Source organism: Eretmochelys imbricata, chromosome 2, assembly GCF_965152235.1.
Source record: "Eretmochelys imbricata isolate rEreImb1 chromosome 2, rEreImb1.hap1, whole genome shotgun sequence".
Taxonomy (NCBI): Eukaryota; Metazoa; Chordata; order Testudines; family Cheloniidae; genus Eretmochelys; species Eretmochelys imbricata.
The window spans coordinates 154,313,731-154,326,185 of record NC_135573.1 but is presented as its reverse complement, the minus strand read 5'-3'; the positions used below and the strand labels follow the sequence as shown (position 1 = coordinate 154,326,185).

The window sequence follows — 12,455 nt, the reverse complement described above, 5'->3', positions numbered from 1 at the left end:
TTTGCCTCTAGTCTCATGCAGGAGTAAGAGAAATTGGTCATTATAGGCCTGATCCTGTAAGGTGATGAGCAACCTCCACTCCCACTGAACTCTGTGAGAGTGGAGGGTGCTTGGCACTTCGCAGGATTGGGTGTTAGATTAATATATTGAGGGTGATTTGGGAGAATATTAAAGAAGAGCAAGAAATCCACTATTTCACAGGACCAAAAGAGGCTGGCAAACAAGTAGTCTTTTGTGATGTGCACCCAGTACAAATCTATTGCCTTTGTGTTTATTGGGCACGGTCACCCAGCAAATATGTTAGATTTACAAGGCCTGATAATTTTTGCAAGAGCAGAAGGATGGCAAAAAGGAGAAAAAAAACTTTTAAACTTAAATTATATTGTGAGCTTGTCAGCCAAGAGATTAGCCCTTTAAACAGTATGGACTAAGTTGTCTTATTCTACATGTGTCAAGGTTCCTGCCCCACTCTGAACTCTAGGGTACAGATGGGGGGACCTGCATGAAAGACCCCCTAAGCTTATTCTTACCAGCTTAAGTTAAATACTTCCCCAAGGTACAAACTTTGCCTTGTCCTTGAATCCTATGCTGCCACCACCAAGCGTGTTAAACAAAGAACAGGGAAAGAGCTCACTTGGAGACGTCTTCCCCCAAAATATCCCCCCAAGCCCTACACCCCCTTTCCTGGGGAAGGCTTGATGAAAATCCTCACCAATTTGTACAGGTGAACACAGACCCAAACCCTTGGATCTTAAGAACAAGGAAAAAGCAATCAGGTTCTTAAAAGAAGAATTTTAATTAAAGAAAAGGTAAGAGAATCACCTCTGTAAAATCAGGATGGTAAATACCTTACAGGGTAATTAGATTCAAAACATATAGAATCCCTCTAGGCAAAACCTTAAGTTACAAAAAGACGCAAAAACAGGAATATACATTCCATTCAGCACAGCGTATTTTACCAGCCATTAAACAAAAGGAAATCTAACCGATTTCTAGCTAGATTACTTACTAACTTTACAGAAGTTCTGAGTCTGCCTTCCTGATTGGTTCCCGGCAAAAGCATCACACAGACAGACAGACCCTTTGTTTCCCCCTCTCCTGATTTGAAAGTCTCTTGTCTCCTCATTGGTCATTTTGGTCAGGTGCCAGCGAGGTTATCTTAGCTTCTTAACCCTTTATAGGTGAAAGCGTTTTGCCTCTGGCCAGGAGGGATTTTATAGCACTGTATACAGAATGGTGGTTACCCTTCCCTTTATTTTTATGACAACATAGAAGGAGAAAAACTAAGTCAAACACTCTGTATGGATGCTTTCTACAGGAGGCAGGATTATTTAGCTTTGTGGAAGGATCAGGGACATCACCCTGCAGTCATGGGGCTTCGTGGAATCTATGATGGTTGGTAGCCGAACTTGGTGGATCTTGGGTGATCCACACAGAGTGTCTGCCCCACTCCCCTCTGACAACATGGGCATTTTAGTGACTGTGATGCCACTGGTGCCTGCAAGGGGCAACAGAAGCTGCAGATATGAAGGTAATGTTGCTGTAAACTGTCACAAGATTTTCTTCTAGAAGATCTAGCAGAACAGCTCTACCCTCCTTCAGAGAGCCATGTCCTCAAGCTTCTGTCAAACCCAAGATACACAGTGTTCACACAGATACACAGTTTTCACATGGAGGGGCTTATGTGGAGACAGACTCTCCCCTCTTTCTAAGATTTACTGGTTAATTTCACATCAGTAATGTAAATTCCCACCCATCCCCAGCACAGAATGGAGAGGTTTAGTTCATGTACAGATACAAATTCTGCCTTCAGTTGCACTTGTAAAAGTCCAATTAAGTCACTGAAATGTGACTAGCTAAGTGTAACTGATGACAAAATTTGGCCGATAGAACAGGTGAACCATATTCCAGTCTTACAATATAGTCATTTTGATCCATTTTAATTTATAATTCTGAGCATGTACAATTCCCTTTGAACTCTGAATTTGGCCTATGAGTTTTAATTGTTTTGATAAGTAGATATTACATTATCTTCAGTGTAATAAAACACAATAACTTGATATTACTTAGGATATCTGCATCAGTGCTGTTAAAGAAAAGGATATTGAAGCAAAACTGAAACATGTCATCAATGAGTGGAGTACTCATGTCTTTACATTTGGCCAGTTCAAAACCAGAGGAGAATTGCTTCTGAAAGGCTCAGATACTTCTGAGAAGATAGCTCTGATGGAGGATAGTCTCATGATTTTGGGATCCCTCATGAGCAACAGGTACAAAAATTAACAAAAGAATATATTGTATAAATATAATAAGTACAAATAAAATACCATAATCTTTTTTTTTTTACTCATGTTCATATAACAGGTACAATGCACCATTCAAGCCCACGATCCAACAGTGGGTCCAGAAATTGGCCAATACCACAGAAATAATTGAAAATTGGATTACTGTACAAAACCTCTGGATTTACCTTGAAGCTGTTTTTGTTGGTGGAGACATTGCAAAACAGCTGCCTCAGGTCTGTTGATTTATAATAGCAATATATGAAGGCACATTATAGACAGCCAAACCACAGTACCTTTTAAATAAAAGAAGTTAGTCTATACTGAGGAAGTCTAATTATACCATACTTTACTCAGGAAAAATTACCACAGATAACTTCAGAGGGAGCTTTTCCAGAGTGAGGTCTGCAGGGTTGGACTCTTAGGGCCTGATTCAAACCTACAAGAGCAAGACACTTTAAAGTTAAGGCTGAAATGCTTACCTCAATTCACTTTGTATTATTCAGATATTATAGCACATATTGGTGGAGAGGTAAATTCTGGCTAATGCTGTGATAATGCTGTCAAGGTTCCTCCCCCACTCTGAACGCTAGGGTACAGATGTGGGGACCTGCATGAAAACCTCCTAAGCTTATCTTTACCAGCTTAGGTCAAAACTTCCCCAAGGTACAAAATATTCCACCCTTTGTCCTTGGATTGGCCGCTACCACCACCAAACAAATACTGGTTACTGGGGAAGAGCTGTTTGGAAACGTTTTTCCCCCCAAATACATCCCAAAACCTTGCACCCCACTTCCTGGACAAGGTTTGGTAAAAAGCCTCACCAATTTGCATAGGTGACCACAGACCCAAACCCTTGGATCTGAGAACAATGAAAAAACATTCAGTTTTCTTACAAGAAGACTTTTAATAGAAATAGGAGTAAATAGAAGTAAAGAAATCCCCTCTGTAAAATCAGGATGGTAGATATCTTACAGGGTAATTAGATTCAAAACATAGAGAATCCCTCTAGGCAAAACCTTAAGTTACAAAAAAGATACACAGACAGAAATAGTTATTCTATTGAGCACAATTCTTTTCTCAGCCATTTAAAGAAATCATAATCTAACACATACCTAGCTAGATTACTTACTAAAAGTTCTAAGACTCCATTCCTGGTCTATCCCCGACAAAAGCAGCATATAGACAGACAGAGACCCTTTGTTTCTCTCCCTCCTCCCAGCTTTTGAAAGTATCTTGTCTCCTCATTGGTCATTTTGGTCAGGTGCCAGCAAGGTTACCTTTAGCTTCTTAACCCTTTACAGGTGAGAGGAGTTTTCCTCTGGCCAGGAGGGATTTTAAAGGAGTTTACCCTTCCCTTTATATTTATGACAAATGCAATCCCTTATTCTGCCTGACACTAGCCCTTATACACCTCATTTATGCATTCAATACTGTTAAGAGTTGCAATAATTTTTGCAAGGGGCTGTGCATAGGGACATTGCTAGGCCTGGGCAGCCACATATATGTATATACATATGTGGATCTTGCTCACTTTTCACCAGTCCATGCCCTGTTATGTCTTTCTGTGATGTCAGTTGTAGAGAACCTAAAGACTGACCTCTCTCTGATTTTCTGGGTGAGGCAGAATCAGAGCAATAAACTTCCATTGCATGCTTCTGCTGGCAGGTTTACATGTGTGTCAGCCAGTCAGAATTTGGCACGTGGTATGTAGGATCACCTACTGCTTAAAGATGTCAGAAATATATAATTTAATAAAAACAAGAATATTCTACACTATTCCATTTATTTCAGGCCAAAGACATTATAATTAAATATCTACAGTTTCCATTTTCCATAACCCAGAACATTTTGTTCTGTGATTAGCTAAAGCCTTCTTAGTTGTTAATTAAGATTATAATAAATTGCCTCTTAGGTCCTACAGTATATTTATAGGATAACTTTCATTAGGGAGGCAATAAGCGGTTTTTGCAGATGACTAAACACCACAGCAATGCTTATGAATTTGATAATTGCAGAAGCCACTTATTGTAAGTATACTGCATGAATGTTATTCCCATTGTGCAATAAGAAGAATAAAAGAAAATCACACAATAAAGCTCAGAAAAATAGTTCTTTTCTTGCCTTTTGTGGATTTGAAAATTCAGCTTCATTCACTTTCAACACTTTGTGGATGGATCATAGAGTCATAGGACTGGAAGGGACCTCAAGAGGTCATCTAATACCGTTCCCTGCACTCATGACAGGACTAAGTATTGTCTAGAACTCTAGATCATCCCTTGAATCTTACCCAAATAATTGTTTAACATTGGAGCAGCATGTCAGTAATTGTTTTCAGGAGTGGCCTGTGTGGAAAAGCAATGATGTAAATGGAAACAGAGTCATAGTGTCGGTAATGTTTTGTCTTTTTTAGAGGAGGGGGCTATTTGACTTTTCTGCTGAGAGGTTGATTGAAGTCCTATTGTATAGCCACTTTAGTGCTCATAGAATCATAGAATATCAGGGTTGGAAGGGACCCCTGAAGGTCATCTAGTCCAACCCCCTGCTCGAAGCAGGACCAATTCCCAGTTAAATCATCCCAGCCAGGGCTTTGTCAAGCCTGACCTTAAAAACCTCCAAGGAAGGAGATTCTACCACCTCCCTAGGTAACGCATTCCAGTGTTTCACCACCCTCCTAGTGAAAAAGTTTTTCCTAATATCCAATCTAAACCTCCCCCACTGCAACTTGAGACCATTACTCCTCGTTCTGTCATCTGCTACCATTGAGAACAGTCTAGAGCCATCCTCTTTGGAACCCCCTTTCAGGTAGTTGAAAGCAGCTATCAAATCCCCCCTCATTCTTCTCTTCTGCAGGCTAAACAATCCCAGCTCCCTCAGCCTCTCCTCATAAGTCATGTGTTCTAGATCCCTAATCATTTTTGTTGCCCTTCGCTGGACTCTCTCCAATTTATCCACATCCTTCTTGTAGTGTGGGGCCCAAAACTGGACACAGTACTCCAGATGAGGCCTCACCAATGTCGAATAGAGGGGAACGATCACGTCCTTCGATCTGCTCGCTATGCCCCTACTTATACATCCCAAAATGCCATTGGCCTTCTTGGCAACAAGGGCACACTGCTGACTCATATCCAGCTTCTCGTCCACTGTCACCCCTAGGTCCTTTTCCGCAGAACTGCTTCCTAGCCATTCGGTCCCTAGTCTGTAGCGGTGCATTGGATTCTTCCATCCTAAGTGCAGGACCCTGCACTTATCCTTATTGAACCTCATCAGATTTCTTTTGGCCCAATCCTCCAATTTGTCTAGGTCCTTCTGTATCCTATCCCTCCCCTCCAGCGTATCTACCTCTCCTCCCAGTTTAGTGTCATCTGCAAACTTGCTGAGGGTGCAGTCCACACCATCCTCCAGATCATTTATGAAGATATTGAACAAAACCGGCCCCAGGACCGACCCTTGGGGCACTCCACTTGATACCGGCTGCCAACTAGACATGGAGCCATTGATCACTACCTGTTGAGCCCGACAATCTAGCCAGCTTTCTACCCACCTTATAGTGCATTCATCCAGCCCATACTTCCTTAACTTGCTGACAAGAATACTGTGGGAGACCGTGTCAAAAGCTTTGCTAAAGTCAAGAAACAATACATCCACTGCTTTCCCTTCATCCACAGAACCAGTAATCTCATCATAAAAGGCGATTAGATTAGTCAGGCATGACCTTCCCTTGGTGAATCCATGCTGGCTGTTCCTGATCACTTTCCTCTCATGCAAGTGCTTCAGGATTGATTCTTTGAGGACCTGCTCCATGATTTTTCCAGGGACTGAGGTGAGGCTGACTGGCCTGTAGTTCCCTGGATCCTCCTTCTTCCCTTTTTTAAAGATTGGCACTACATCAGCCTTTTTCCAGTCATCTGGGACTTCCCCCGTTCGCCACGAGTTTTCAAAGATAATGGCCAATGGCTCTGCAATCACAGCCGCCAATTCCTTCAGCACTCTCGGATGCAACTCGTCCGGCCCCATGGACTTGTGCACGTCCAGCTTTTCTAAATAGTCCCTAACCACCTCTATCTCCACAGAGGGCTGGCCATCTCTTCCCCATTTTGTGATGCCCAGCGCAGCAGTCTGGGAGCTGACCTTGTTAGTGAAAACAGAGGCAAAAAAAGCATTGAGTACATTAGCTTTTTCCACATCCTCTGTCACTAGGTTGCCTCCCTCATTCAGTAAGGGCCCACACTTTCCTTGGCTTTCTTCTTGTTGCCAACATACCTGAAAAAACCATTCTTGTTACTCTTGACATCTCTCGCTAGCTGCAGGTGCGATTTGGCCCTCCTGATTTCATTCCTACATGCCCGAGCAATATTTTTATACTCTTCCCTGGTCATATGTCCAACCTTCCACTTCTTGTAAGCTTTTTTTTTATGTTTAAGATCCGCTAGGATTTCACCATTAAGCCAAGCTGGTCACCTGCCATATTTACTATTCTTTCGACTCATTGGGATGGTTTGTCCCTGTAACCTCAACAGGGATTCCTTGAAATACAGCCAGCTCTCCTGGACTCCTTTCCCCTTCAAATTAGTCCCCCAGGGGATCCTGGCCATCCGTTCCCTGAGGGAGTCGAAGTCTGCTTTCCTGAAGTCCAGGGTCCGTATCCTGCTGCTTACCTTTCTTCCCTGCGTCAGGATCCTGAACTCAACCAACTCATGGTCACTGCCTCCCAGATTCCCATCCACTTTTGCTTCCCCCACTAATTCTACCCAGTTTGTGAGCAGCAGGTCAAGAAAAGCGCCCCCCCAGTTGGCTCCTCTAGCACTTGCGCCAGGAAATTGTCCCCTACGCTTTCCAAAAACTTCCTGGATTGTCTATGCACCGCTGTATTGCTCTCCCAGCAGATATCAGGAAAATTAAAGTCACCCATGAGAATCAGGGCATGCGATCTAGTAGCTTCCGTGAGCTGCCGGAAGAAAGCCTCATCTACCTCATCCACCTGGTCCGGTGGTCTATAGCAGACTCCCACCATTACATCACTCTTGTTGCACACACTTCTAAACTTAATCCAGAGACACTCAGGTTTTTCTACAGTTTCGTACCGGAGCTCTGAGCAGTCATACTGCTCCCTTACATACAGTGCTACTCCCCCACCTTTTCTGCCCTGCCTGTCCTTCCTGAACAGTTTATAACCACCCATGACAGTACTCCAGTCATGTGAGTTATCCCACCAAGTCTCTGTTATTCCAATCACGTCATAGTTCCTTGACATCACCAGGACCTCCAGTTCTCCCTGCTTGTTTCCAAGGCTTTGTGCATTCGTATATAAGCACTTGAGATAACCTGTTGATCGCCCCTCATTCCCAGTATGAGGCAGGAGCCCTCCCCTCACAGACATTCCTGCCTGTGCTTCCTCCCGGTATCCCGCTTTCCCACTTACCTCAGGGCTTTGGTCTCCTTCCCCCGGTGAACCTAGTTTAAAGCCCTCCTCACTAGGTTAGCCAGCCTGCTGGCAAAGATGCTCTTCCCTCTCTTCGTAAGATGGAGCCCGTCTCTGCCCAGCACTCCTCCTTCATGGAACACCATCCCATGGTCAAAGAATCCAAAGCCTTCTCTCCGACACCACCTGCGTAGCCATTCGTTGACTTCCACGATTCGACGGTCCCTACCCAGGCCTTTTCCTTCCACGGGGAGGATGGACGAGAACACCACTTGCGCCTCCAACTCCTTTATCCTTCTTCCCAGAGCCACGTAGTCCACAGTGATCCGCTCAAGGTCATTCTTGGCAGTGTCATTGGTGCCCACGTGGAGAAGCAGGAAGGGGTAGCGATCCAAGGGCTTAATGAGTCTCGGCAGTCTCTCCGTCACATCGCGAATCTTAGCCCCTGGCAAGCAGCAGACTTCTCGGTTTTCCCAGTCAGGGCGGCAGATAGATGACTCAGTCCCCCGGAGGAGAGAGTCCCCGACCACCACCACCCGCCTTCTCCTCTTGGGAGTGGTGGTCGTGGAACCCCCAATCTCAGGACATCGCATCTCATGCCTTCCAACCAGCGGAGTCTCCTTCTGCTTTCTCGCCCCAGACATATCATCTGGTCCACTCTCCGCAACGGTACCTGCGGAGAGAACATGAAAGCGGTTAGTTACCTGTGTCTGTGTTACTGGAACCCGGACATTCCGCTTACCTCTTCTGGAGGTCACATGTTGCCGAGCTTCTTCATTGGTCTCTTGGCTCCTCTGTGCAACCTGCTCTATATCTTTAGAGCTTTGTGCCCCTAGAAGCCTATCCTGAGTTTTGTCCAGAAAATCCTCAGTTTCTCGTATGCAGCGCAGGGTCATTATCTGTTGCTCCAGACCTTCAATCTTCTCTTCCAATATGGAGACCAGCTTGCACTTTGTACAGACAAAGTCGCTTCTGTCCTGTGGAAGAAAGACAAACATGGCACATCCAGTGCAGGTCACAACAGCTGAATCCCCCCACTTCCATACCACCTTCCTACTATGAGCTTCCTCAGAGCAGTTTGCAAGACGTAAGCCTCACTGGGCTCACTCCAGGCGAACTCCCAGGCAAACTCCTGCTGTGAGCTGCTCTGCTGTCCCCCGCTGCTCAGCTGGTTCGCGAAGCTCTGGCTAGTTTTAAACAGCCAGGCTTCCCTGACGCAAACAAACAGACACCCTAATGCCCGCCCCCTGCAGGCTAGCAGCCAATCAGACACTCACTCAGGCTCTCACACTGCCCTCCCAGCAAACACACGCTCGGATACTTCCTCAGCAAGCAAACACACACACACTCGGATACTTACCAGTCCCAGGCAAACTCCTGCTGTGAGCTGCTCTGCTGTCCCCCGCTGCTCAGCTGGTTCGCCGCCGCTCAGCTGGTTCGCTGCCTAGTACCAGGTGACATAAGGCAAAAGGCACTGCTGCCCCATCAACCTGATGCATTTCTGTGGCTCTACCAGTGTTACAAAGGCACTCTAAAAACATTCACACACTGTACTCTTCAACAGACACGAGCAGCAAAGTGAATATTAAACTATTACCTTGTCTGATTATTATTATTTATTTATTATATTTATTATTGTAGAACCTACAAGACCAGTCACAGACAAAGACCCTGTTATGCTAGGCACCGTACAAACACAGAACAGAAAAGTTCGTCCCTGCCCCACAAAGCTTACAGTCCTAGAATAAGACAAGAGCCAACAGATAGATACTGGTGTGGGAGTCCAAGGAAACAATGAGACAATGCGGGCCAGCTTGGTAGGCAGTGGTCTCAGCACCAGCAGCCTAACTGTTGAATTTTTTCTGGACATCACAACAAAGGAGAGTTTTAAGGGGGAATTTGAAGGCAGATAATGAGATAGCTTGGCAGATATTTACGAGGAGTACTCCCAAGTGTGAGGGACAGCATGGGAGAAAGCACAGTGGTACTTGTTTGAAAATATAATAAGTGGACGATGGAGGCTGGCCTCATGGCCCATTTTTTCTTGATATCCACCAATAGAATATGCATAGTGTTGACCATCCAAAGGACGTACTGATTAATAGAATCAGACTCACTTACAGGGTACTTTTATTTTTCAGCATTTTGGGAAGCAGCAGGAATAATGCATTTGTAATGTGTTTCAGGAAGCCAAGAGGTTTCAGAACATTGATAAATCTTGGCAGAAGATTATTCAGAGAGCTCATGAGACATCAAACATTGTACAGTGCTGTGTTGGAGATGAGACCTTGGCACAGCTACTACCACATTTGCTGGAACAACTGGAAATATGTCAGAAATCATTAACTGGGTACTTGGAAAAGAAACGATTAGTATTTCCAAGATTTTTCTTTGTATCTGATCCTGCACTTCTGGAAATCCTTGGTCAGGCATCAGATTCACACACTATTCAGGTATAAATTATGTAGCAGTAACCCCCTTTATAGCCAGTATTAATAACTGAGTGGAATGGGTGTTAAATGATTTCCTTTTGTTACTGAATTGACCTAAGTTTGTTTATTTGTGGAAAGATCCATTTAGCCTTCTAAACTTGCAGGTTTTGATGCAGTTTAAAAATAACATTGTAGATCATTTTATCGGTCGTATTTGGCTGATCCGGTGTTTGTTTATTCTAGGCACATTTACTGAGTCTGTTTGACAATGTTAACCGAGTGGGATTTCATGAAAAGAACTATGACCAGATTTTATTATTTGAATCTCAAGAAGGAGAACAAGTCAATATTATTGAGCCTGTTCTAGCTCAGGTAATAGAAGAATATATTACGCTTTTTTCATTCGCTACTTTAAAGCAAATCTGTGTAATAAGGGGCTGGCCCACTTCCATGCAGTACCACAGCATGCTTCCATTTGAGAATCTGAAGTAGAGACCCTTCAGGTGCCCAGTACAGGGGCAAAGTGCTTTTGCTCCAGAGGGAGGATGGAAGGGCTTGTATTATTCTGTAGCAACCCTTCTAGTTGTCTCCCCTGCAGCACTGAAGTTCCTAAATCCATCACTCTGCATCTGGAAGAACGGGTCAGGCACAACTGTGAGGATGAGAGAATAGAAAAGTGGGAAATGGGAACATTAGCCCTGGGGAGGAAATGTCTTCTGTGGAGTTTTTGCTGGGTTGGAGCAGTTTACTTTAAAAGTGCTTTTTTTGTCTTCCAGGGTAATGTGGAATTCTGGCTAGGACAGCTGCTGAATGGGATTAAGAAAACAATACACTCTACCATTAGACAGGCATCTATAGCCATTAGTGATTCAGGATTTAAGCTGTATGACTTTCAGACAACGTTTCCTGCACAAATCGGTCTTCTGGGAATTCAAATGATTTGGACCAGAGATGCAGAGGATGCTCTAAACAGTGCCAAAACAGACAAAAAGGTTGTACTTAGCAAATCCTTGGGGGTTAATTAAAAACATTGTTTAGATCAGTGCACTCTGTGCAAGTTAAAAAAAAAAAAGGTAGAAAATGACAAAATAAAAAGGAAGTAACTGGAATGACCCGTTAATTCCTCCATATTGATATGTAGGGTGGTGATACTAACCCACAGTATTAGCATCCTCTCTGTATGCTCTTTGCACTACTGCGCTACCTGTCCTGACAACTGGTGACATGGGACCAATCCCCAGCTGGGGTAAATCAGCATACCTTAATGGCAAGACACTGATTTACATAAGCTGAGGGTCTAGCTTATAGGGTTTGTGCACCACCTGCTTCCATCCGCTGTCCACATTGGCGCTGATGGAGAGGCACTGCTCAGAACCTCTGATGCTGTGAACTAGTGAGGAAAGGAGTATGACAGGAAGTGATAGAAGGTCAATCCTCACTTGCTTTAAAACTAACTTTAAAACAGTTTCTAATGTTGTGTCCCATCCCCCCATTCTTGTCAGTGGCTACAAGCTTTGGGAGGGAACGATGGGCAGTTTAAGGTCAAGGGCGTGTCATCATCTACTATAATCCCAAAACTGGTTTGGGGGAAGTGAGAGCCACCAGTATAGGGGAATAGCAGTGTCTCTCTTGTGCATGGAGCTGCTTGAGGGGACAGTGCTAGCGTCCTCCCCCTCTTTTGGAGGAAGGGGGAGCATGGGAGCAAGTTTGGTGGAGGATTGGTTCCACCTTATGCCCAGGAAAGATGCTTTCAGCACCATAGATGTTTTTGATAAGTGCCTCTCCTCTGGAACTTATATAGAGGCATGTGAGAAGGCAACTCAGAGGAGTGCTCAAGGCTTTGTCTACACTACACAGCTTTTAGTGACATGGCTGTGTCACCCCAGCCATGCCGCTAAAAGTCGTTCAGTGTAGCCGCTGTTTGTCGGCTCTTCTGACGACAAAAAACTTCCACCCCCAACGAGCAGGGTTAGCTTGTCAGCAGGAGAGCGCTCCTGCTGACAACACGCTGTTCACACTGGAACCTGTTGCGGCATAACTTTTGTCTTTCAGGTGGGAATGGGGTTAACACCTCTGAAAGGCAAAAGTTTTGTCATTCAATTGTCAGTGTAGACATAGCCCAAGAGTACTAATACAGCAGCGTAAGGAACATTTGCAGTAGTACCAAGCTAAGAGGTAGTAACACTGTCCTACCAGGAACATAAACACAGGCAAAAGCTAAAGAAAACGGCATACCATATTGTGATGTTACTGGCTAAAATTAAACTAGACAAGTCTCCAGACTAGGGGGGAAATACTTTAAACCCCCATTTTTCTACA

General features: G+C 44.3%; 1 protein-coding gene across 1 annotated transcript in view; it reads left to right on the top strand.

Annotated features, from left to right (window-relative positions):
- LOC144260155 (dynein axonemal heavy chain 5-like) overlaps nucleotides 1-12,455 on the top strand; it is a 259,923-nt gene that overhangs the window by 71,560 nt on the left and 175,908 nt on the right. The window contains exons 25-29 of the mRNA XM_077808714.1: nucleotides 2,071-2,270; nucleotides 2,365-2,518; nucleotides 9,891-10,157; nucleotides 10,380-10,508; nucleotides 10,913-11,128. Coding sequence (XP_077664840.1) covers nucleotides 2,071-2,270; nucleotides 2,365-2,518; nucleotides 9,891-10,157; nucleotides 10,380-10,508; nucleotides 10,913-11,128 — 966 coding nt within the window. The remainder of the gene's footprint in view (nucleotides 1-2,070; nucleotides 2,271-2,364; nucleotides 2,519-9,890; nucleotides 10,158-10,379; nucleotides 10,509-10,912; nucleotides 11,129-12,455) is intronic.